Here is a 26,150-nt window from a genome sequence, read left to right as displayed (position 1 = left end):
AAATCATCTATATATTAATAATGTGTATGCATAATTTTATTTAGTAAGTTCAATGTAAGTACATAATATAATTGTAAATACATTAAGTACATTGGATGACACAAGAAAGTGAAAACTTATTTCCACTGTGATCCATTTAAAAATCAAATGACAAAATAGAAGAATAAAATAAATTAATAATAATACTGACAATAACAAGTGTATATATAATAACAAGAACCTAAACAATTTATGAATACATTGAGACAGTAAATTAATGTAAAAAAAAAACATAATTAACAAGAAATAAAAGGGTTGAGCTCTTCTTTAAAAACTGTTGAGGTCAAAGGTTCTAAAAATATTCTGGACTCACACACCATTCCAGCTCATTGGAGAAACTTTGCATAATGTATTACCACCCTTGAAAAATGTCAGTTACCTATTTTATAAAGACTACCCATGCTAGTTTTTAAATTTTCAAAAATCTCAAAAACCTTTTTCACATTGTGCTTATGGGGTATTGTGTGTCGAATTCTGAGGGAAGAAAATGAATTTCATCCATGTTGGAATAAGGCTGCAACATAACATCTTGAACCAGTGAAGTGCTGTGAATACTTTTAGGATATATATATATATATATATATACACTCAACAAAAATATAAATGCAACACTTTTGGTTTTGCTCCCATTTTGTATGAGATGAACTCAAAGATCTAAAACTTTTTCCACATACACAATATCACCATTTCCCTCAAATATTGTTCACAAACCAGTCTAAATCTGTGATAGTGAGCACTTCTTCTTTGCTGAGATAATCCATCCCACCTCACAGGTGTGCCATATCAAGATGCTGATTAGACACCATGATTAGTGCACAGGTGTGCCTTAGACTGCCCACAATAAAAGGCCACTCTGAAAGGTGCAATTTTGTTTTATTGGGGGGGGGGATACCAGTCAGTATCTGGTGTGATCACCATTTGCCTCATGCAGTGCAACACATCTCCTTCACATAGAGTTGATCAGGTTGTCAATTGTGGCCTGTGGAATGTTGGTCCACTCCTCTTCAATGGCTGTGCGAAGTTGCTGGATATTGGCAGGAACTGGTACACGCTGTCGTATACGCCGGTCCAGAGCATCCCAAACATGCTCATTGGGTGACATGTCCGGTGAGTATGCCGGCCATGCAAGAACTGGAACATTTTCAGCTTCCAAGAATTGTGTACAGATCCTTGCAACATGGGGCCGTGCATTATCCTGCTGCAACATGAGGTGATGTTCTTGGATGTATGGCACAACAATGGGCCTCAGGATCTCGTCACGGTATCTCTGTGCATTCAAAATGCCATCAATAAAATGCACCTGTGTTCTTCATCCATAACAGACGCCTGCCCATACCATAACCCCACCGCCACCATGGGCCACTTGATCCACAACATTGACATCAGAAAACCGCTCACCCACACGACGCCACACACGCTGTCTGCCATCTGCCCTGAACAGTGTGAACCGGGATTCATTCGTGAAGAGAACACCTCTCCAACGTGCCAAACACCAGCGAATGTGAGCATTTGCCCACTCAAGTCGGTTATGACGACGAACTGGAGTCAGGTCGAGACCCCGATGAGGACGACGAGCATGCAGATGAGCTTCCCTGAGACGGTTTCTGACAGTTTGTTCAGAAATTCTTTGGTTATGCAAACCGATTGTTTCAGCAGCTGTCCGAGTGGCTGGTCTCAGACGATCTTGGAGGTGAACATGCTGGATGTGGAGGTCCTGGGCTGGTGTAGTTACACGTGGTCTGCGGTTGTGATGCTGGTTGGATGTACTGCCAAATTCTCTGAAACGCCTTTGGAGACGGCTTATGGTAGAGAAATGAACATTCAATACACGAGCAACAGCTCTGGTTGACATTCCTGCTGTCAGCATGCCAATTGCACGCTCCCTCAAATCTTGCGACATCTGTGGCATTGTGCTGTGTGATAAAACTGCACCTTTCAGAGTGGCCTTTTATTGTGGGCAGTCTAAGGCACACCTGTGCACTAATCATGGTGTCTAATCAGCATCTTGATATGGCACACCTGTGAGGTGGGATGGATTATCTCAGCAAAGGAGAAGTGCTCACTATCACAGATTTAGACTGGTTTGTGAACAATATTTGAGGGAAATGGTGATATTGTGTATGTGGAAAAAGTTTTAGATCTTTGAGTTCATCTCATACAAAATGGGAGCAAAACCAAAAGTGTTGCGTTTATATTTTTGTTGAGTGTATATACACACAGTAGTGTTCAGAGTTGTAGTCTTACACACCTCTCTGCAGCTTCTCTCCCCCTGCCATCCCCTCATTACCCCATCCCCGTAGAGACGGTGCCTGCTCCCAGACCACCAATAACCAGCAAAAATCTATTTAAGCATAAAAATTCAAAAAGAAAAAATAATATAGCACCTTCAACTGCACCACAGACTAAAACAGTTAAATGTGGTTTATTAAACATTAGGTCTCTCTCTTCTAAGTCCCTGTTAGTAAATGATATAATAATTGATCAACATATTGATTTATTCTGCCTTACAGAAACCTGGTTACAGCAGGATGAATATGTTAGTTTAAATGAGTCAACACCCCCGAGTCACACTAACTGTCAGAATGCTCGTAGCACGGGCCGAGGCGGAGGATTAGCAGCAATCTTCCACTCCAGCTTATTAATTAATCAAAAACCCAGACAGAGCTTTAATTAATTTGAAAGCTTGACTCTTAGTCTTGTCCATCCAAATTGGAAGTCCCAAAAACCAGTTTTATTTGTTGTTATCTATTGTCCACCTGGTCGTTACTGTGAGTTTCTTTGTGAACTTTCGGACCTTTTGTCTGACTTAGTGCTTAGCTCAGATAAGATAATTATAGTGGGTGATTTTAACATCCACACAGATGCTGAGAATGACAGCCTCAACACTGCATTTAATCTATTGTTAGACTCGATTGGCTTTGCTCAAAATGTAAATGAGTCCACCCACCACTTTAACCATACTTTAGATCTTGTTCTGACTTATGGTATGGAAATTGAAGACTTAACAGTATTCCCTGAAAACCCCCTTCTGTCTGATCATTTCTTAATAACATTTACACTTACTCTGATGGACTACCCAGCAGTGGGGAATAAGTTTCATTACAGTAGAAGTCTTTCAGAAAGCGCTGTAACTAGGTTTAAGGATATGATTCCTTCTTTATGTTCTCCAATGCTATTATACCAACACAGGGCAGAGTAGCTACCTAAACTCTGTAAGTGAGATAGATTATCTCGTCAGTAGTTTTATATCCTCACTGAGGACAACTTTGGATGCTGTAGCTCCTCTGAAAAAGAGAGCCTTAAATCAGAAGTGCCTGACTCCGTGGTATAACTCACAAACTCGCAGCTTAAAGCAGATAACCCGTAAGTTGGAGAGGAAATGGCATCTCACTAATTTAGAAGATCTTCACTTAGCCTGGAAAAAGTGTCTGTTGCTCTATAAAACAGCCCTCCGTAAAGCTAGGACATCTTACTACTCATCACTAATTGAAGAAAATAAGAACAACCCCAGGTTTCTTTTCAGCACTGTAGCCAGGCTGACAAAGAGTCACAGCTCTATTGAGTTGAGTATTCCTTTAACTTTAACTAGTAATGACTTCATGACTTTCTTTGCTAATAAAATTTTAACTATTAGAGAAAAAATTACTCATAACCATCCCAAAGACATATCGTTATCTTTGGCTGCTTTCCCAAAATTTCCTGTATTGTCAATTTTGTTGGTAGCATGACCCAAGCAGAGGGTCACCCCTTTGAGTCTGGTCTGCTTGAGGTTTCTTATATTGATGATTTACAGCCCCCTGCTGGAATGGTATTTGAGTACAGAATGTAATTATCAATGTCCATTGTTAAGGACCCCTTCACAAATAACACGATTGAAGCCGACTAGTGCACAAAGGAAGAATTGCAAGCCATTCATGAAAAATCATAGCCACCTCTAACGCCTCGTACACCTGTTGGTACAACTATTCACGCACACCAGCAGGCGAAAGTCAGAGAGTGCCCTGTCAGAGTCCATTCGATCCCTCTTGCAGCAGGTGTCCGCCAAATTCCAGGTGATGAGGAATGGGTACTGAATTCAGTACTTTTTTTGGTACCGACCGAATTCTGTCAGTACTACCGGGTATCTGTTCATGTAAAATAAAACGGTACCATGTTTTGATACTTAAACACACCATTATGCTTGAGAGTGTTGTGTGGGCCGCCAGAAGAGGAGGTACTACTGGCCCACCACCAAAGGGCGCCCTGCCTGAAGTGCGGGCTTCAGGCACGAGAGGGCGCTGCCGCCACGGACACAGCCGGGAGTGACAGCTGTCACTCATTAATTCCTGACAGCTGTCACACATTCTTCATCATCGCACTCCATAAAGACCAGACGTCATCTCCACCTCATCGCCGAGATATCATACTTCATTGGAGGTAATACTCTCAGCCTTTTTGTGAGATTTATAAATCTGTTATTGTGAGTGTTTGCAGGAGAACCGGTCGTTTTTGCGGAGGCTGTGCAAGACGGCGCTCCTTTTCATCTGAGACCGCTGCAACGTGTTGAGTGAGAGGTGGAGGTGGCATTCCCACCGTTGTTGTTACTGGGTGTACACACACCCACACTTGACTGTCTTTGTTCTTCACCAGCAGTACCAGATCCGACAGTCGGGGACGGTGATCACCTGGGAATTCGGGACTTGGCGGCTCCAGTATTTACCAGGTTCTGTGGGGGCGGAAATCGTGTGGTTCCGGCTCTTCTCAGGACAGACGTCTTCTATCCTTGAGCCTGCCTGCACGTCACCTTTGTAATTTGACTGTAATTATATTCTGAGATTGTCTGTATGTTCGTTGTGCACCTTCACAACATTAAATTGTTACCTTTTGGCTCATCTATTGACCGTTCATTTGCGCCCCCTGTTGTGGGTCCGTGTCACTACACTTTCACAACAGAGTGAGTGGGAGGGTGAACAAATTTACATGCTAAACATGAATGCAGCATGCACAGCATAATGACGTCAGAAGTGCCAGCCACTGCTTCATAAACAAAGCAACATGGCTGACAAAAAGCGCTTGAAAGTATGGCTCCACTTTTCTGAATGCAATGCAAATTACATTCGCTGCAATATTTGTGATGCAAAATGCAAGGCCAGAGGTGGAAATACATCAAATCTGAGGAAGCACCTGGTTAAGCACAAGATATTTCTCAACGCTGAAGAGAGCACAATTTTGACAGCCTGCGAGTAGGGTTGCATAACGAGAACCAGTTATTTTCAGGTATCGTTAAGAAATGATTCGATCCACCGATATCAAAAGCCTTTTTGCTTAACGATTCCCTTATCAGTCCTTCAGAGCGGGCGTTGTTTTTGAGGATGTTTGTCGGGAAAATGATCATTCCTCTAAGTTGATTACAGAGCCTGCAGCCGCTCTGTAATCAACTGTTTCTTGAGGATTTTCAACCTTAAAATACGTTAAGCAGTTAGATTTGGTACGACAACGGCTAGCAAATGCAGCTTCATCTTAGCTTTCGCTAACACTTGCGCACATAGCTGATTAACCATCGTTTTGCCGAACTGTCCGCTGGAAGTGTGCGTGAGAACACCAGTGATTAAGCAACGTTAGTCATACTGTCCAAAAACCGGTTCAAACCAGTTTTTCATTTTAATCTTTCTCCTCAGTCGCATGTTGACAATGAGAACAGAAACAGGAAGTATCGTAGGACGTCTTCCTCACCATTTTAATTTGTTGAACAGTTGTGTGAGCTGCTGCCATCTGTTGGTGATATAATATCATTTGCACTTGGTGTTGCAGCCATTTGTCGGTGAGGTAAATAAAATCACACCTTATTTGGTTTGAAAAGCAATAGGTTTATATTCCTAGAAACAATTGGGTGCTTAAAATTAAGAAATGTAATTAATAAAACATAAAATAAACGATTGGGTGCTAAACATTAAAATTAAGAAAATGAATAAAATAAAATAAAAATAAGGACTACCCAGCAGGCACATGTACGTAAAATATACGTAGAAAGGATGGATCATAAGCTAGTTATGTATCCCCACGTGATATTTCCGTAAATTCTACATATAGAGTAAATCAAAAATGCAACACAAATTTTTCGTGACAGTGTTCACATGTTTTCAACATAGATTCTATGAGTGTGAAACGTTATGATGAATAATCGGCATAATTTGTATCATTGCTTGCAAGCATTACCCATGCATCTAAACAAATGAGCTGCCAGGAGCTAGAATTTTCACGTCTTAGCGATCACTCACCAGCCTGATAGGTGGCAGTAAATGCACCTTAAGATGGTGCCACCCGCCATTGTATGTGGAAGAAGAAGAAGGTTATTTACCCTGAAAAGAAATATGTTTAGAATAAGCCGTCTGTTTATGTTCTTACCAACGAGTAGCTAATAAAAAAGAATGCTTAATTTGTGAGGAAAAAATGTAAAGACAACCAAAATATGATTTGTATTTTGATCACTAATTAATAGTGTCTGATTTTACATTTGTAAATAATGAACTATTAATGATCAACTTTTGTTGAATGGTTTATAGAGAATTAAAAAATCATTTATAAATGTTTTATATACATTACATATTTTGTTATTAATAATTATTAAGCCATCTGTTTATGTTTTTACCAGTGAGTAGCTAATAAAAAAGAATGCTTAATTTGTGAGGAAAAAATGTAAAGACAACCAAAATATGATTTGTATTTTGATCACTAATTAATAGTGTCTGATTTTACATTTGTAAATAATGAACTATTAATGATCAACTTTTGTTGAATGGTTTATAGAGAATTAAAAAATCATTTATAAATGTTTTATATACATTACATATTTTGTTATTAATAATTATTAAGCCATCTGTTTATGTTTTTACCAGTGAGTAGCTAATAAAAAAAGAATGCTAATTTGTGAGGAAAAAATGTAAAGACAACCAAAATATGATTTGTATTTTGATCACTAATTAATAGTGTCTGATTTTACATTTGTAAATAATGAACTATTAATGATCAACTTTTGTTGAATGGTTTATAGAGAATTAAAAAATCATTTATAAATGTTTTATATACATTACATATTTTGTTATTAATAATTATTAAGCCATCTGTTTATGTTTTTACCAGTGAGTAGCTAATAAAAAAAGAATGCTTAATTTGTGAGGAAAAAATGTAAAGACAACAAAAATATGATTTGCATTTTGATCACTAATTAATAGTGTCTGAGAAGGGCATCCGGTGTAAAACCTGTGCCAGTTCAACATGCAGATCCACCTTGGATTTTCTGTGGCGACCCCGAGTGCAAACAAGGGAGCAGCCGAAGGGACTTACTTTACATTTGTAAATAATTAACTATTAATGATCAACTTTTCTTGAACAACGAAACACTACAGTAAATGTAGTTCATTGCAAAAAAGTTTTTAGCTCTTATTTTTAGTTTTTGCACTTTAATTGATAAAAAGTACACTTTTATTTATTTTTTGTCTGGTCTGGTGAGGTATAGTTAAAAGTTTCAATGTTCAAGAAATTTGTGAAACAATTGCCCTGTTACAAGACAAACAATTTCCTGTTGTTTTGACATATTTGTTAAAGTTTATACTTTCAGAAATAAATGTTAAATTGTAATTTTTTGAGATCTTACTTCAAACACAAAGCTTAAAAGTACCGAAAATTTGTACCGTTGCGTACAGGTATCGATTCCCAGGTGCCGGGTATCGGAACCATATCGGTTCATATATAAATGGTACCCATCAATACAGGTAACACACACAAACATCCAAAATCACTTGCTGGACACTGAGAAAATGTGGTGCCATTCATGCTCTCAACATGAAAATAGTGAGCAGACGACCACTTTCAAGCTGGCTGTGAAATTTGTCTAAGTGCCCCATGAGTGTGGCATTGCAAAGCAACACATGTGGCATGCCAGTGTGTCGGCTCCCAACATATGTGTCGTGCGTGTGTTTTGCAGCCCCCGTTCCCCCAACATATGTGGCAGGGGGGTGGAATTTGGCGTACGTATGTACAGATGGGGACTGGCACAGCGAGGCGGCTCTCTGCTGATCACCGGTCAGAGACTCACTGACAGCTGCAAATAACGGCTCAGTGAACACAATATGTCACATTAAAAACACAGAGACCACGGCCAGGACAGGTATATTAAGAAGTACTACAATAAATACAAACACAATTACATAACAAAATAACTTTAAAAAATGATCACATAACACAGAAACAGAGAGTGACACATTGGTCTGTGCACTGAACGGACAGGTGGTATGGTCACCAACAGCAGCAGCTGTTGAGATATCTGGTCCCAGATGTTACAGCTCGGGAACACATACCATGTTTTGAAGGACATGACCACTGTGACACGCGTTTCTGCTTGCTGTCCTTATGTGGAAATACATAAAAACATCTATTGCTTTTCCAATGGGCTGCAGCGAGCAAGGTCACAGCACACACACTGACAGGCTGTCCCAGGTGAAATGGCCCGTCAGACCATGTGAACAATCCCCAACCTGAGCTCTGTTCCACATGCGTGTCTTGCGGTGCCCCCGCTCACAGGACACAAGCGCAGGGATGACAGGACATGCCAGACCAGCAGATGTGTACATAAGAGCATACTGCTTCTTTCATGTCATGTTATGACTGTATGTCTATGACCATGGGTTTTCTACAGCCGAACAGATGGTTCATACTGGTATTGTTCGCATCAATAAGCATGATTCAATAAATTGCGGTGTGTGGTTTTTATTTATTTTTTTCTCCACAGCAGAGGTGCAGTGTGGTGCAACATGTGGCAGCTGCTCACACTGTGTTCGTGCACATGCGTGCACAAAACCATTGCCGGTGTAACGTGTATGCCGGCCCGACTGTGTGTCCCTCCCGACAGCAGGTGGAATGTTTCATGGTTCCCCATTTCATCTTTGGTTGGCGGATTTTCTTCCAATTTCTGCAACTTTCATGTTTTTTGTGAAGGGGCCCTAACTGTTTGATAATATCTGTAGTTTCTCCAAAAATATTAGACCTATCAATGTTCCATTTTGGCGGCATTCATCCTTGACGGCTTCTCCCCAGTTTGTCCGTGATCAAAGTAATACATATGCACAGCTTTTTGTCCTTTCTGCATTCTTCTGGTAGCAGGTGCTTTTATTTTTACACACCCAGGAACAGAGACGATGGCAAAGACATCAAACGCACTACACTTCTCACTCATGTAATGGCAACATGACACGTAACTAAACTGAATAAAAAATTGAACTACAAAAAAACACAGTAAATCAATAGCACTAACAAGGCTGTTAAACTAACATGAGCCACAATAACAACAATTAAAACTCCAAAACCCCAAACTCCCATGATGCATTGCAGTACAACATCCATTGATCACTGTTATTAGTTAATATCACTAATTTATCCAAAAATATTAGTGCTATTGACTTTCCGTTTTCACAGCGTTCATCCTTGATCCAAATTACATCAGAATACCAAATGACAAATTCCAGCTCTCCCCAGTTTCTCCATATCAAAGTCAAATACACGCACGCACACACACACACACACACACACACACAAAGGCCACTTCACTATTCCAATATAGATATGTATATGGACTTGTATAGTTTCAGGTGAAGGGGTGGGGGTGAATTTTGCCCCTGGATGTCCTGGAAATATTTAAAAATCTATAACCTTTTTCCTGCGTTCTAATGCAATTTGTGAAACCAACGACTGACTCACTAGTCATCATTTTAAAGACAGTTTTTATTTTAAACACTTGAAGGATATTTGGCGTGTTTCCACTATTCTTCAAATTGTACAAATCGATTCATGTATGTATTTCAGGGGGAAAAAAACATTTTTATGCTCACGAGGTTTTTCGGGTGATTTCACCAATGTAGAATAGAAACAGTTTTTTCACTGCTGCAGGTCACATGACAAACAACGCGTCACTTGATGATAATAAAAGATACGACACATGTGGATGGACAAAGTCAGAGATGGAGAGCTTGTTAAATGTTGGAAGAGAGAACATGATAACAATACTGGATTAAAAAGACAAATAATAATATTTAGCAGGTATTACTATGACTTGAAATTAGTTGTCGCCAGCTGGACAGCTTGTCCACAAACTGGCCAGCTTGTCCAGTTTATGGAAAAGCTGTCATTTTGCTATTCTATTCTAAACTTCAATTATGGAAATTCAAAAGAACTGAGCAAGTAAGCTGATACGTGTCTGCACATGTTTTAGGAGAGGAACATTCAACTGTTCGAGACTGACCCAATGAACAACTTTGGATATCTGCAAAAAATCTATCAAGGACGAACAGACTGAAAATGACCACGCCCTTTTTCATCCAAGACCCCCATCAATGCCGATGCGCAAACGCCTGGATGGCAAGCACGGGACCAGGGTAGGAGCCAGCACTTTGTCCTCCTTTGCACAGGCCCTGCTGGTACTGGACATCGCAGTACAACCAACATATGGACCGGACTCACACCATATGTGTCCAAGCCAGCATCGGTGCAGTCACTTACTCACTCCCATGCAATCACATCTGCGCTCGTCCTCACATTCCCAGCATTCACTGACCTCGCATGTGTGTGCGTAGAACGGGCTGAAATGATGAAATGATCGCTCAGTGTCCGGTTGGATTATCGGTGTTCAGCATGTCACATGGGATTTATTTATGCCGTGGATGTTTGCAGCACCACAGGCTGTGGTCCCTGGCACATGTCCTCCCTGCGCTGTGAAACACTTCTGAGGCCGTGCCAAAGGTAAGACTCATGTTTAATAATGTTGTCATGGCCTGGAAAAAACAGGTCAACCTCACATTTCCTACAGAGTTTAGATGTGATCAAGTAATAATATGTATATTACAGCGGTGAGGGCCGTTCACCTGCGAGGCTCTGACACGTGCAATGACACATTAATACACGAGACCGCGGAGAGGTCCACCTGCCCGTGGTGTCACAGATATGATGGGCACAATATTTCACATTATTATGTTGCCCATGAGAAGGATTGGAGATGTATCCGCACCTCAACACTTCCCGACTGTGTGCCGGATGTGTCATTCTGACACCATTTGGCCTCAGTTGGCATATGTGTGACGGGGGGTCTTACTTCAAATACTGCTGTATTTTCGAGACTGCAGCAGCTACAGATTTTCCAAGGTACTCAAAATGTTCAGAATGACCAGTACATGTTTAGAAGGGTGTAAAATTTCTATTTTGATATTTTAAGAGAAAATGGCTAAAATAAGTGAGTCAACGTATCACCATCCATCGAAAGAAAACAAACATTTGCCAGATATAATGAAATGTTATTTTCGGTCATACTGTTATCAATGGAATATGCATTTAAAGTGAAAAAAAATACAAATCAAAACTTGTTTCTTTAGCAGACAGCATCTTAAATGTTTTAAAGATTATGTCCAGAAAGTTTAAGTTATTAAATATGTGGCAACGTTTTCTTGTGGTTTTCTCTAAATTCTAAATTTTACACTTTTCTGTGACCTTTCTAAACATGTCCTGGTCTTTCTGAAAATTTTGAGTACCTTGGAAAATCTGTAGCTGCTGCAGTTTAGAAAGTCAAGCAGTATTTGCAGTTGGACTTTTCATTGCACATAGAGATTCTGCCACATATCCAAGGTGTTCATTGGGTCAGATTAGTCCAGAGCGGTTGAGTTGTCCTCTCCTAAATGATGTATGTGGTTAAACTCAGTCCTAGACTAAGCGGTTCAAGCAGCATTCATCAATCAGCCTTTTTTCATGACATTCCCATGTTTCATCGCACCCGTGGCAGGCCCCCCTCAGCCCCCCTCTGGATCAGTCACTGCTAACAATCTGCTGGTTACTGACACAACAAATCTATTGCACAGATATTGATATTTAAATATACAGACTATTATTTTGCTTATATTGGTGCCAAATACTGAAGGTGGGTGTGAATGGTGCTGATTGGACCCACGTGGTTAGATCCAGTCTTGCTGTCTGTGCACCCTGAACGCTGTGGAGCTCTCAGCTCTGGACTCGGTGGTCTGAACATCTCAGGAAGTTAAACCGCTGCAAGGCCCCCTCCCTCCTGCACGCCCCCTCCCTCTCGTAAACTGCGCCGCTCGCTGACTTTGTCCAACCTGCGCGGAGAGATAAGCGGCCTCAGGACAATACAACCAGACTCGCCGCTTTTACTCCTTCAACATAATCTCCACTCGGTGATGCGCTGAAAGGTCAAGTAGAACCTGGTTTCAGGTGGAATGTGAAATAAAAATAATTCTGTTTGTATCCACCAGAGCCCCTCCCTCAGCCACACGCTACCTGCAGAGCCACGTGGTTCCTGAACCTGCCGGCCCCCAGCTCAGTGCTGATGGTTGTGGCTGCGTTGCTGATGAAACCTTCTCTTCTGTCTCCTTGTGCTGCAGGTTTTGTGTGGGAGACAAGTTTTTCCTGAAGAACAACATGATCTTGTGCCAGACGGACTACGAGGAGGGCCTGATGAAGGAAGGCTACGCCCCCCAGGTCCGCTGACCCACGTAGGCCGGCTGGTGGACGAGTGGGACAAGGAGAGACTGAAGGAGAGCTGTCAATCACACTCCAGAAAGCACGTCCTGTTCCCACATGTACATACATGAGCGTGTCTCCCTGTGACAGGAGGGGGGGCGGGCACCAGACACAACAGCCATACAGACTGCAGCGTGGTGACCAAAGGCCCGGACGCCAACCATGAGCTAATAAAAAACTGTTTGTTCTTTTGATTGACAGCTGCCTCTTTCCTGGACAAACATGACGGGAAGCAGTTTTGTTTTGGAGGACGAGGACAGACGGTGACTGATCTGTCCCCAAACTGGACTGAGGTGTTGTTCTGATTACTTTTTTTACTGGACGTTACCCCGTCAGTGACCCTGTGCGTGTGTGTGTGTGTGTGTGTGTGTGTGTGTGTGTGTGTGTGTGTGTGTGTGTGTGTGTGCGTGTGTGCCTGTGCGTGTGTGTGTGTGTTGTAGGCGTGGCTGTTGCCTTCAGTCCTGTGAGGCTGCATTTGGTTTCTCTTGTTCTCAGACTGCAGAGGCACCTGATCTGCACCAGAGTCCAGCAGGACTTTTGTCCAGACCACCAAGAAACTAACGAATCACATCGGCACGAGTCACTATTATGAGGAGAGCTGAGTCTGGACGTCTCGCTCCTCTCGCTTTATTTCTGTCATCGTCAGCACTGATGAAGCTGCTCATTTTGAATCAAAACCCAGACATGCAGATGAGTGTGACATGATGCTTTGTTTGAAATGATGCATTCAGTCTGACTGCAGGAAGCCCCCTGTCCCTGCAGCAACTGTCCCTGCAGGAAATCCACTGTCCCTGAAGCAACTGTCCCTGCAGGAAATCGACTGTCCCTGCAGGAAGTGTCCCTGCAGGATGTTTGCTGTCCCTGCAGGAATCCACTGTCCCTGAAGCAACTGTCCCTGCAGGATGTTCGCTGTTCCTGCAGAAATTCAACTGTTCCAACAAGAAGTACTGTATATTGCCCATGTAGGAAGTCCACTGTCCCTGGAGTAATTCTACAGTTCCAGCAAGAAGTCCACTGTCCCGACAAGAAGTCCATTGTGTATGTAGGAAGTCCACTGTCTGTGCGGGAAGTCCTCTTTCTGTCCTTTCTGCTCATCCACTTTTTGAACATGTGTCATTTGCAGTTGAAGGAACTGTTTCATGCAGTTTGACTTTTCTTTCTGTGGTTTTCCGGCGTTGCTTTTGGTTGGTATACCATGATGGACTGCAGTGTCACTGCTGAGAGCTGGAATCATGGTGACATCACAACAGCAAGGATCCACAGTCAAGGAACGCAGGGAAGAAAAAAGCAAACCTCTAGTTTAGCCCAAGTTGCTCTTTTGTTTATAGTCAAATCCAAAAGTTTTACATCTGAAAAAATCTCATTGCCTGTTATTATTATTATTAATAATAATAATAATAGCAATACTAATTATTTAAAAAAAAACCTCAAATGAAGTTTTGTTTCCAGGTACTTTTATCATTATCATATTCCCAGATTTTTGCAGTAATACGTACTAGTGAATAAAATTTTATTCCAAAACCACTATTTTCATTAAAAAGAAATCAAGATGTTTGCTGTAACACTTCAGATGTCATTTGGGATATTTTTGTTTTTGGTCGACTGTTGAATGATGTTATTGGATGTGATACTTGAATCTGGTCAGTCCGGTCAGTGCTTCTGTTCAGGACAGTTTGTTTCAATCCTGCTTACAAAATCCCGGTCATCCTGGTTATCCCAGTTATCATGGTTGTCTTGTTATCCTGGTTATTCCGGTTATCCCTGTCATCCTAGTTATCCTGGCCACCCCAATTATCCTGGCTATCCCTGTCATCCTGGTTATACTGGCCATCCTGGTTATTCCAGTTATCCTGGTTATCCCTGTCATCCTGGTTATACTGGCCATCCTGGTTATTCCAATTATCCTGGTTATCCCTGTCACCCTGGTTATACTGGCCATCCTGGTTATTCCAATTATCCTGACTATCCCTGTGATCCTGGTTATACTGGCCACCCCAATTATCCTGGCTATCCTGTCATCCTGGTTATACTGGCCATCCTGGTTATTCCGATTATCCTGGTTATCCCTGTCACCCTGGTTATACTGGCCATCCTGGTTATTCCAATTATCCTGGTTATCCCTGTCACCCTGGTTATACTGGCCATCCTGGTTATTCCAATTATCCTGGTTATCCCTATCATCCTGGTTATACTGGCCATCCTGGTTATTCCAATTATCCTGGCTATCCCTGTCATCCTGGTTATACTGGCCATCCTGGTTATTCCAATTATCCTGGTTATCCCTATCATCCTGGTTATACTGGCCATCCTGGTTATTCCAATTACCCTGGTTATCCCTGTCAACCTGTTATACTGGCCATCCTGGTTATTCCAATCATCCTGGCTATCCTCTGTGATCCTGGTTATACTGGTGATCCTGGTTATTCCAATTATCCTGGTTGTCTCAGTAGTCTTGGTTATTCTAGTTATACCTGTCATCCTGGTTATTCCAGTTATCCTGGTTATTCTGGTTACTTTGGACATCCTGATTATCCAAGTTATCCTGGCAGGCCTGGTTATTCCGGTTATCCTGGCGATCTGATTATCCAAGTATCCTGGCAGTCCTGGTTATTCCAGTTATCTCGGCCGTCCTGGTTATCCCAGTTATCCTAGTTAACCCAGATATCCTGGCTGTTGTGGGTTATCCCAGTCATCCTGGTCATTCCGGTTATCCTGGTTGCTTCTGAACATTGATGACTGTGTAACAGTCTCAGTGTCTGAACGTGCGCTCAGGACAACAGGAAGCCTTCATTTGTTTGTAAGTTGTTGGTGTAGATAAAAGAATATTCTTTTTTGTTTGTTTTTTTTTTGCTTGCTTCCTCTTGTAACAGGATTTCTTTTTATGTGTCATCCAGCATGAAATGTTCATTTTTAGGACAATGCCTGTAAATACTGGAATTGTAATAATTTTAAGCACATAATACAGTTTTATTGTGTTAACCTGTTTGTTGTCGGGGTTTTTCACGTGTGTGTGTGTGTGTGTGTGTGTGTGTGTGTGTGTGTGTGTTCATATTAGCTGCAGTTATTTCTTATGAAAATAACTGAAACTTGGTCAACAGGTGCGGGTTCGATGTTGTAGTGAGGACTTTTCATAGCACTTCAGGGGACTAAACCACACTTAAAATCAATCAATCAATTTTATTTATATAGCGCCAAATCACAACAAACAGTTGCCCCAAGGCGCCAAAATCCAGCCTCAGCGTCACTTCCTCCAGTCATATTGAAAAGTTATCTGTGTGATCAATAAAACCAACACAGAATGGTGACAAGGGTCAACTACACTCCTGCCTGGGGGCAGCCAACACCCTGGATGGCCACCATACGTTTGTGTGTCGGTGGTGTACTGAGGCTGGACTGTAAGTGTAGCTTCGCCTCCTGAAGTGGAACCAAAATCCTGTTTGGACCATCAGATGTGGAGCTGGCCGGAACACCAGAGGAAGCTAACGGCACGCGTTCCTGCTGTGTTAGCTGAGTTAGTGCAGCGTGTCACACTTTATCACACCTGATATGAAACAGCGTCTTTTGCTGGCGTCTAAACCGCGACAGGCTTTCTTCTCATGGGAGGAGGTTGATTTTCTCTTTTCAACCATCATGTGTCCAGTGAGCACGGAAGCGAAGAAAAGCCCGTGTGATTGGTTTCTGCCGTCAGCAGACTTCACGCCGAGGCGCCGCTTATCTCCTCGTGGGCTCGTTCAACTAATTACCTGGATTTCAATTTGGAATCGTCTGGAATGTCAAAGTAAAACATTTGGATTAAAGTTATTGCTTTAATTAGCGAGGTGCTTCTAAAACGCCCTGTGAAGTTAGTCGACGGCGACGCTTACATCACATTACGGCGCATAATATCCAGGCCAATTAAGCTAATTGAATTTCTTTATCCAGAGACACAAAGAAAAAACTCTTTGATTAGGCTCAAGCTGTTGAAGGTCCTTAGCAGAAAAACAGAGCAGACGGAGATTACAGCCTCGTCAAATTAAAAGAGAGTGTGGCGGCAACCACGGCGAGAATTGTCACTAATGTGCTGTGTTATTATAGAGCAGCTGCTCTGGAAACGGAACGTGGCATCGTTCCCATGGCGATGTGTGTCACAGTGAGGGCCTTGACCACCTGAACAACCCATCTGACGGCGTCCGTCAGCGTCCCTGACTTCAGTTTCCATTTCAGACTCGTCACGTGAGCGACCGTATCAGTAATGTGCAACATTGTGCAACGCTCCTTTAGGAGGACAAGATCCAGGACGTTGGTCATACAATAGGATGTCAGTGAAGAGGCTCAGCTGTGGCTGTATTCTGTAGGAAGCCCTGAGGACCTGGGACTGGGTGCAGACTGCTGGACACTGGAAGAACTGAAAGACACATTAATTTCAAAGCACACAGCCGTGCTCCGGCACCCACAGGGATCATCTTGTCCTTGGACATCCAAAACTACAGATGCTGCTGCCTGGGGTTTGATGGCTGAGGGCGCTCTGGTTCTGCATACTGGGTCACCTGCTGGCCATGTGGCCTGACTTAAGGTGCAGCGCTCCTGCTCATCTGCTGGAGCTGAAAGAAGCTTGTCTTAACAACAGAGTCAATTTGTTTATGGAGATTTAGGCCAGTGCCCAAGTGAACTCCCAAGTTTCTGATTACAGTGTTATGGTGAGGAAGTGAGTGACCGTTTGAGACAACGGCGAGTAGGCTTGTGGTGCCAAAAAGACAGAATTCCGTTTTGGATTCATTTAGACTCAGGAAATTCTGTGGAGCCAGGCTTGATGTCCATCCATACAGGTGTTGATGGCCTGAAATGCATCTGGAGAATCTGGTGAGACTGGTAGATAGATTTGAGATCATCAGCGTACATAGACACAAGACACATTATGGCTGGAGATGATTGAACCCAGAGGCAGCATGTAAAGAGAGAACAGAACGGGCCCAAAATGGAGCCTTGCGGGACACCAGAAGACAGTCGGGCTGTAGAAGAGGAGTGGCCATTGATGAAACAGAGAAGTGCCTGTCTGTTAAATAGGACCTGAACCACTGCAGCACGGGTCCCTGAAAGCCCACCTGCTGGGCTAGATGGTTCAGGAGGATGGAGTGGTCCACTGGTATCGAATGCTGCAGGAGATCGAGCATTACCAACACTACAGGTCTCTTTGAGTCCAGGGACAACAGGATGTCAATTTTGGACTGTCAACAGCGTGGACTCAGTACTGTGGTGTGTACGAAACCTGACTAAAATTTATCAAAACCTGATTCTGGTCCAGAAAAGACAGCAACTGATTAAAAACAAGTTTATTTACTAGTTTGGTCTTATTTACAGAAAAATCACACATTCATTATTAATGATAATTATATATAAAATATTCATATCAGGCTCTCTCAGGAATCAACACAAACAAAATAAAACAAAAACTTCAAATTAAAGAGCTCATTCAAAACAAGAGAGTTGTACATAAGAGCAAGGACACTGTCAGTTGGTTTTTTGGCTCAGTCCATCTTATTTTCACCAAAAATGTACTTTTCAATCAATAAACAGTCGAGACCTTGTTGCACATTTGAGCAGCCCAAATTTTTGAAGTAACACCCTCCATAATTCGATGACACCTGATACCCTTTACCGCAACGTGATGTCAACCTCTCAGTGTGGATTGTCACACACACTCCGTAATTTCCAGAGTATAATCCACTACCTTTTCATACGTTTGGCTGGACCACTCAAGGACATTCACAGAGTTGTCCTGAAGACACTCCTTTGATATTTATTTATTTATTTATTAAATAGGGACAATGCACATTAATGAACATCAGTATAAAAAATTATGCCGGATTATAGCTACAAAGCTAGTTTTCATCTGTAATCCCTAGGCAGGCAAATACATAAGAAAGAAATATAAATAATAAACAACAAGGGAATGTTAAAAGTCTAGTATATCTTAGCTGTGTTTAGGGTCATTGTCCTGCTGACAGATGAACCGTCGCCCCAGTCTGAGTTCAAGAGCGCTCTGGAGCAGGTTTTCATCCGGATGTCTCCGTACATTGCTGCATTATCTTTCCCTCAATCCTGACTAGTCTCCCAGTTCTGCTGCTGAAAAACATCCCCACAGCATGATTGCGGCACCACCATGCTTCACTGTAGGGATGGTGCCTGGTTTCCTCCAAACATGACACCAAAGAGTTCAGTCTTTGTCTCATCAGACCAGAGAATTTTGTTTCTCCTGTCTGAGAGTCCTTCAGGTGCCTTTTGGCAAACTGTAGTGGGCTGCCATTTACTAAGGAGGAGTGGCTTCTGTTTGGCCACTCTACCATACAGACCTGATGGTGGATTGCTGCAGAGAAGGTTGTCCTTCTGGATGTCAGGCCAGGCGGCTGCCCAGCACTGAGTGGCTGGACCCGCAATGAATGCAACTCCCAGACTAGGTTTTTGTGGAAGAGAAATCATGGTCTTTATTCCAGGCTTGGTTTTGGTACACATGTGGTCAGTCAGCGCAGCAGAAGTACTAGCGAATTAGGCAGAGATGCAGTCATGAATGAGCAGGGGTCAGAGGCACAAGCAAACACCAACATCTGGGATGAAGCAAGAGGCATGGTCGAAGAATACAGAGCAGGATTCAGAACACGGCAGGACAAAAACTCAGGACTGTGAAGGGCGCTGGAAAGTGTACAAAGACAACAGTCTGGCAGTGAAGTGAAGGACTGTGAGGTTTAAATGCAGGTGGACTAATCAGCATGTGAGATGAGGAACAGGTGGTGTTAACGAGGTGCACGTGAGGAAAGATCTAGAAGGGGGCGTGGCTAGTGAACAAAGATTATACAGAGGCAAGATTGTGAGGAGGGGAGTGCACAAAGTGGAGTGATGTAATATACAAAGACACGTGAGCGGGTGCCAAGAGTGTGAGTGAAAGAAATGAGACAGGCTCAGTGAACACAATCAAATATGAGAGGGATGAAGACATGATGGGAGGAGCAGGGGTGTGGAGTGGAAACAAATGGCAAAAAAACAGAACAGAGCTAAAACAGAAATCAAGGGCAGAATAAAATACAACAAACTGGGCAAAAACAAGAGAACTGAAAGAAAATAAACACCAAGACAAAACTAAACTGGAACTGACTAAGAAAGAAACTAAAATAAAACAGACTGTGATTAACAAAACCTGACACTAAAGCACAAAAGACAAATTAACAAATGAGGAGTACAAAATCAATAAGTGATAAACAATGGAACCACAAACTGACTGAACAAACAAGAATGGAACTGAACCATGGCTAAGTATGAAAGTAACAAAACAAAGTTTAACACAGTAAGACGAGAACAAAGAATAAACCAGGCTGAAAACAACAAATAACTCAAAGCTGGGGCAGAAATCAGGCAAAGAAAGGGGCAATAAAAAAAAGGATCAAAGCCTGGAAGGTTCTCCTCTCACCACAAAGGAATCCTGGAGCTGTGGACAGAGTGACCATCGGGTTCTTGGTCACCTCCCTGACTAAGGCCCTTCTTCCACCATCTGTCAGTTTAGATGGGTGGCCAGCCTGATGGAGGCTACTGTGCTCTTGGGGAACCTTCAAAGCAGCAGAAATGTTCTGTTCCCTTCCCCAGATTTGTGCCTCCAGACAATCCTGTCTGAGGTCTACAGACAATTCCTTTGACTTCATGCTTGGTTTGTGCTCTGACTGTCAACTGTGGGACCTTATAAGGGAGACAGGTGTGTGTCTTTCCAAATCATGTCCAATCAGCTGAATTGACCCCAGGTGGACTCCATTTAAGCTGTAGAAACATCTCACGGATGATCAGCAGAAACAGGAGGCACCTGAACTCGATTTGAGCTTCATGGCAAAGACTGTGAATCTATATTATCATAGGGAAGTGGCCTCTGTGTGCATTTGTGCGTACCTCTGGCGTGCATCTGTGCGTGTGTATGGCTGCGATCACCGAGAAACTGGGGAGAGCTGACATTGTGATTTGGTATGCTAATGTATTTTTGCTCAAGGATGAATACTGTGAAAAGGCAAAGTTAATAGGACTCATATTCTTTTAGAGAAATTAGCGATATAAACTAAGAACAGTAAACTATGGACATTGTGCTGAAATGCACCATGGAAGTTTGTGGTTTTAGGGTTTTAAATGTTATTATAGTTCATCTTTGATTAACAATGTTGTTAGCATTATGATTCATTGCATTTTTGTAGTACAATTGGTTTGGTCAGTTTAGTTAAGTGTCATGTTGCCATTAACATGAGTGAGACATATAGTGGGTTTGATGTTTTCTGCTACTGTCTCTGTTTGTCCATGTGTAAAAATGAAAGCACCGGCTTGCAGCAGAATGCACAGTAGACAAAAAGCTCTGCATGCGTGTGTGTGTATAACTTCCATCCTGGAAAAACTGGGCAGAAGCTGACATTTGCCATTTGGTAGTTAATGTATTTTAGGTCAAGGATGAGCGCCGCCAAAACGGAATGTGATAGGTCTAATATTTTTGGAGAAAACTATGGATTTTATCTAACAGGACTGAACAATGGACATTGATAATTTCATTCTGTACTCACACACCCATTCCAGCAGGGGGTGATAAATCATCTATATATTAATAATGTGTATGCATAATTTTATTTAGTAAGTTCAATGTAAGTACATAATATAATTGTAAATACATTAAGTACATTGGATGACACAAGAAAGTGAAAACTTATTTCCACTGTGATCCATTTAAAAATCAATGACAAAATAGAAGAATAAATAAATTAATAATAATACTGACAATAACCAAGTGTATATATAATAACAAGAACCTAAACAATTTATGAATACATGAGACAGTAAATTAATGTAAAAAAAAACATAATTAACAGAAATAAAAGGGTTGAGCTCTTCTTTAAAAACTGTTGAGGTCAAGGTTCTAAAAATATTCTGGACTCACACACCATTCCAGCTCATTGGAGAAACTTTGCATAATGTATACCACCCTTGAAAAATGTCAGTTACCTATTTTATAAAGACTACCCATGCTAGTTTTAAATTTTCAAAAATCTCAAAAACCTTTTTCACATTGTGCTTATGGGGTATTGTGTGTCGAATTCTGAGGGAAGAAAATGAATTTCATCCATGTTGGAATAAGGCTGCAACATAACATCTTGAACCAGTGAAGTGCTGTGAATACTTTTAGGATATATATATATATATATATATATAATACACTCAACAAAATATAAATGCAACACTTTTGGTTTTGCTCCCATTTTGTATGAGATGAACTCAAAGATCTAAAACTTTTTCACATACACAATATCACCATTTCCCTCAAATATTGTTCACAAACCAGTCTAATCTGGATAGTGAGCACTTCTTCTTTGCTGAGATAATCCATCCCACCGCACAGGTGTGCCTATCAAGATGCTGATTAGACACCATGATTAGTGCACAGGTGTGCCTTAGACTGCCACAAATAAAAGGCCACTCTGAAAGGTGCAATTTTGTTTTATTGGGGGGGGGATACCAGTCAGTATCTGTGTGATCACCATTGCCTCATTGCAGTGCAACACATCTCCTTCACATAGAGTTGATCAGGTTGTCAATTGTGGCCTGTGGATGTGGTCCACTCCTCTTCAATGGCTGTGCGAAGTTGCTGGATATTGGCAGGAACTGGTACACGCTGTCGTATACGCCGGTCCAGAGCTCCCAAACATGCTCTTGGGTGACATGTCCGGTGAGTATGCCGGCCATAGCAAGAACGGAACATTTCAGCTTCCAAGAATTGTGTACAGATCCTTGCAACATGGGGCCGTGCATTATCCTGCTGCAACATGAGGTGATGTTCTTGGATGTATGGCACAACAATGGGCCATCAGGATCTCGTCACGGTATCTCTGTGCATTCAAAATGCCATCAATAAAATGCACCTGTGTTCTTCATCCATAACAGACGCCTGCCCATACCATAACCCCACCCGCCAACCATGGGCCACTTGATCCACAACATTGACATCAGAAAACCGCTCACCCACCACGACGCCACACCACGCTGTCTGCCATCTGCCCTGAACAGTGTGAACCGGGATTCATTCGTGAAGAGAACACCTTCTGCCAACGTGCCAAAACACCAGCGAATGTGAGCATTTGCCCACTCAGTCGGTTATGACGACGAACTGGAGTCAGGTCGAGACCCCGATGAGACGACGAGCATGCAGATGACTTACCCTGAGAGGTTTCTGACAGTTTGTTCAGAAATTCTTTGGTTATGCAAACTCGATTGGTTCAGCAGCTGTCCGAGTGGCTGGTCTCAGACGATCTTGGAGGTGAACATGCTGGATGTGGAGGTCCTGGGCTGGTGTAGTTACCGTGGTCTGCGGTTTGTGATGCTGGTTGGATGTACTGCCAAATTCTCTGAAACGCCTTTGGAGACGGCTTATGGTAGAGAAATGAACATTCAATACACGAGCAACAGCTCTGGTTGACATTCCTGCTGTCAGCATGCCAATTGCACGCTCCCTCAAATCTGGCGACATCTGTGCATTGTGCTGTGTGATAAAACTGCACCTTTCAGAGTGGCCTTTTATTGTGGGCAGTCTAAGGCACACCTGTGGCACTAATCATGGTGTCTAATCAGCCTCTTGATATGGCCACACCTGTGAGGGTGGGATGGATTATCTCAGCAAAGGAGAAGTGCTCACTAGCACAGATTTAGACTGGTTGTGAACAATATTTGAGGGAAATGGTGATATGTGTATGTGGAAAAGTTTTAGATCTTTGAGTTCATCTCATACAAAATGGGAGCAAAACCAAAAGTGTTGCGTTTATATTTTTGTTGAGTGTATATACCACAGTAGTGTTCAGAGTTGTAGTCTTACACACCTCTCTGCAGCTTCTCTCCCCCTGCCATCCCCTCATTACCCCATCCCCGTAGAGACGGTGCCTGCTCCCAGACCACCATAACCAGCAAAATCTATTTAAGCATAAAAATTCAAAAAGAAAAAATAATATAGCACCTTCACTGCACCACAGACTAAAACAGTTAAAGTTGGTTTATTAAACATTAGGTCTCTCTCTTCTAAGTCCCTGTTAGTAAATGATATAATAATTGATCAACATATTGATTTATTCTGCCTTAACAAACCTGTTACAGCAGGATGAATATGTTAGTTTAAATGATTCAACACCCCCGAGTCCACTAACTGTCAGAATGCTCGTAGCACGGGCCGAGGCGGAGGATTAGCAGCAATCTTCCACTCCAGCTTATTAATTAATCAAAAACCCAGACAGAGCTTTAATTAATTTGAAAGCTTGACTCTTAGTCTTGTCCATCCAAATTGGAAGTCCAAAAACCATTTTTATTTGTTGTTATCTATTGTCCCCTGGTCGGTTACTGTGAGTTTTCTTTGTGAACTTTCGGACCTTTTGTCTGACTTAGTGCTTAGCTCAGATAAGATAATTATAGTGGGTGATTTAACATCCACACAGATGCTGAGAATGACAGCCTCAACACTGCATTTAATCTATTGTTAGACTCGATTGGCTTTGCTCAAAATGTAAATGAGTCCACCCACCACTTAACCATACTTTAGATCTTGTTCTGACTTATGGTATGGAAATTGAAGACTTAACAGTATTCCCTGAAAACCCCCTTCTGTCCTGATCAGTTCTTAATAACATTTACACTTACTCTGATGGACTACCCAGCAGTGGGGAATAGTTTCATTACAGTAGAAGTCTTCAGAAGCGCTGTACTAGGTTAAGGATATGATTCCTTCTTTATGTTCTCCATGCTATTATACCAACACAGGGCAGAGTAGCTACCTAAACTCTGTAAGTGAGATAGATTATCTCGTCAGTAGTTTTATATCCTCACTGAGGACAACTTTGATGCTGTAGCTCCTCTGAAAAAGAGAGCCTTAAATCAGAAGTGCCTGACTCCGTGGTATAACTCACAAACTCGCAGGCTTAAAGCAGATAACCCGTAGTTGGAGAGGAAATGGCATCTCACTAATTTAGAAGATCTTCACTTAGCCTGGAAAAAAGTGTCTGTTGCTCTATAAAACAGCCCTCCGTAAAAGCTAGGACATCTTACTACTCATCACTAATTGAAGAAAATAAGAACAACCCCAGGTTTCTTTCAGCACTGTAGCCAGGCTGCCAAAGAGTCACAGCTCTATTGAGTTGAGTATTCCTTTAACTTTAACTAGTAATGACTTCATGACTTTCTTTGCTAATAAAATTTAACTATTAGAGAAAAAATTACTCATAACCATCCCAAAGACATATCGTTATCTTTGGCTGCTTTCCCAAAATTCCTGTATTGTCAATTTTGTTGGTAGCATGACCCAAGCAGAGGGTCACCCCTTTGAGTCTGGTCTGCTTGAGGTTTCTTATATTGATGATTTACAGCCCCCTGCTGGAATGGTATTTGAGTACAGAATGTAATTATCAATGTCCATTGTTAAGGACCCCTTCACAAATAACACGATTGAAGCCGACTAGTGCACAAAGGAAGAATTGCAAGCCATTCATGAAAAATCATAGCCACCTCTAACGCCTCGTACACCTGTTGGTACAACTATTCACGCACACCAGCAGGCGAAAGTCAGAGAGTGCCCTGTCAGAGTCCATTCGATCCCTCTTGCAGCAGGTGTCCGCCAAATTCCAGGTGATGAGGAATGGGTACTGAATTCAGTACTTTTTTTGGTACCGACCGAATTCTGTCAGTACTACCGGGTATCTGTTCATGTAAAATAAAACGGTACCATGTTTTGATACTTAAACACACCATTATGCTTGAGAGTGTTGTGTGGGCCGCCAGAAGAGGAGGTACTACTGGCCCACCACCAAAGGGCGCCCTGCCTGAAGTGCGGGCTTCAGGCACGAGAGGGCGCTGCCGCCACGGACACAGCCGGAGTGACAGCTGTCACTCATTAATTCCTGACAGCTGTCACACATTCTCATCATCGCACTCCATAAAGACCAGACGTCATCTCCACCTCATCGCCGAGATATCATACTTCATTGGAGGTAATACTCTCAGCCTTTTTGTGAGATTTATAAATCTGTTATTGTGAGTGTTTGCAGGAGAACCGGTCGTTTTTGCGGAGGCTGTGCAAGACGGCGCTCCTTTTCATCTGAGACCGCTGCAACGTGTTGAGTGAGAGGTGGAGGTGGCATTCCCACCGTTGTTGTTACTGGGTGTACACACACCCACACTTGACTGTCTTGTTCTTCACCAGCAGTACCAGATCCGACAGTCGGGGACGGTGATCACCTGGGAATTCGGGACTTGGCGGCTCCAGTATTTACCAGGTTCTGTGGGGGCGGAAATCGTGTGGTTCCGGCTCTTCTCAGGACGACGTCTTCTATCCTTGAGCCTGCCTGCACGTCACCTTTGTAATTTGACTGTAATTATATTCTGAGATTGTCTGTATGTTCGTTGTGCACCTTCACAACATTAAATTGTTACCTTTTGGCTCATCTATTGACCGTTCATTTGCGCCCCCTGTTGTGGGTCCGTGTCACTACACTTTCACAACAGAGTGAGTGGGAGGGTGAACAAATTTACATGCT

The 26,150-nt window shown here is 42.3% G+C and overlaps 1 protein-coding gene across 3 annotated transcripts in view; it reads left to right on the top strand.

Moving 5' to 3' along the window:
* lmo3 (LIM domain only 3) overlaps positions 1-12,728 on the top strand; it is a 148,856-nt gene extending 136,128 nt beyond the window's left edge. For all 3 annotated transcript variants that reach the window (XM_034163555.1, XM_034163557.1, XM_034163556.1), the window contains exon 4: positions 12,456-12,728. In XM_034163555.1, the coding sequence (XP_034019446.1) occupies positions 12,456-12,561 (106 nt within the window). In that variant the 3' untranslated portion in view covers positions 12,562-12,728. The remainder of the gene's footprint in view (positions 1-12,455) is intronic.
* Positions 12,729-26,150: the final 13,422 nt, after the last annotated feature.

This window comes from Thalassophryne amazonica, chromosome 22 (genome assembly GCF_902500255.1).
Source record: "Thalassophryne amazonica chromosome 22, fThaAma1.1, whole genome shotgun sequence".
In the NCBI taxonomy this organism is placed as follows: Eukaryota; Metazoa; Chordata; class Actinopteri; order Batrachoidiformes; family Batrachoididae; genus Thalassophryne; species Thalassophryne amazonica.
The sequence above is the reverse complement of the archived record's forward strand: the minus strand, read 5'-3'. Positions and strand labels throughout refer to the sequence as shown.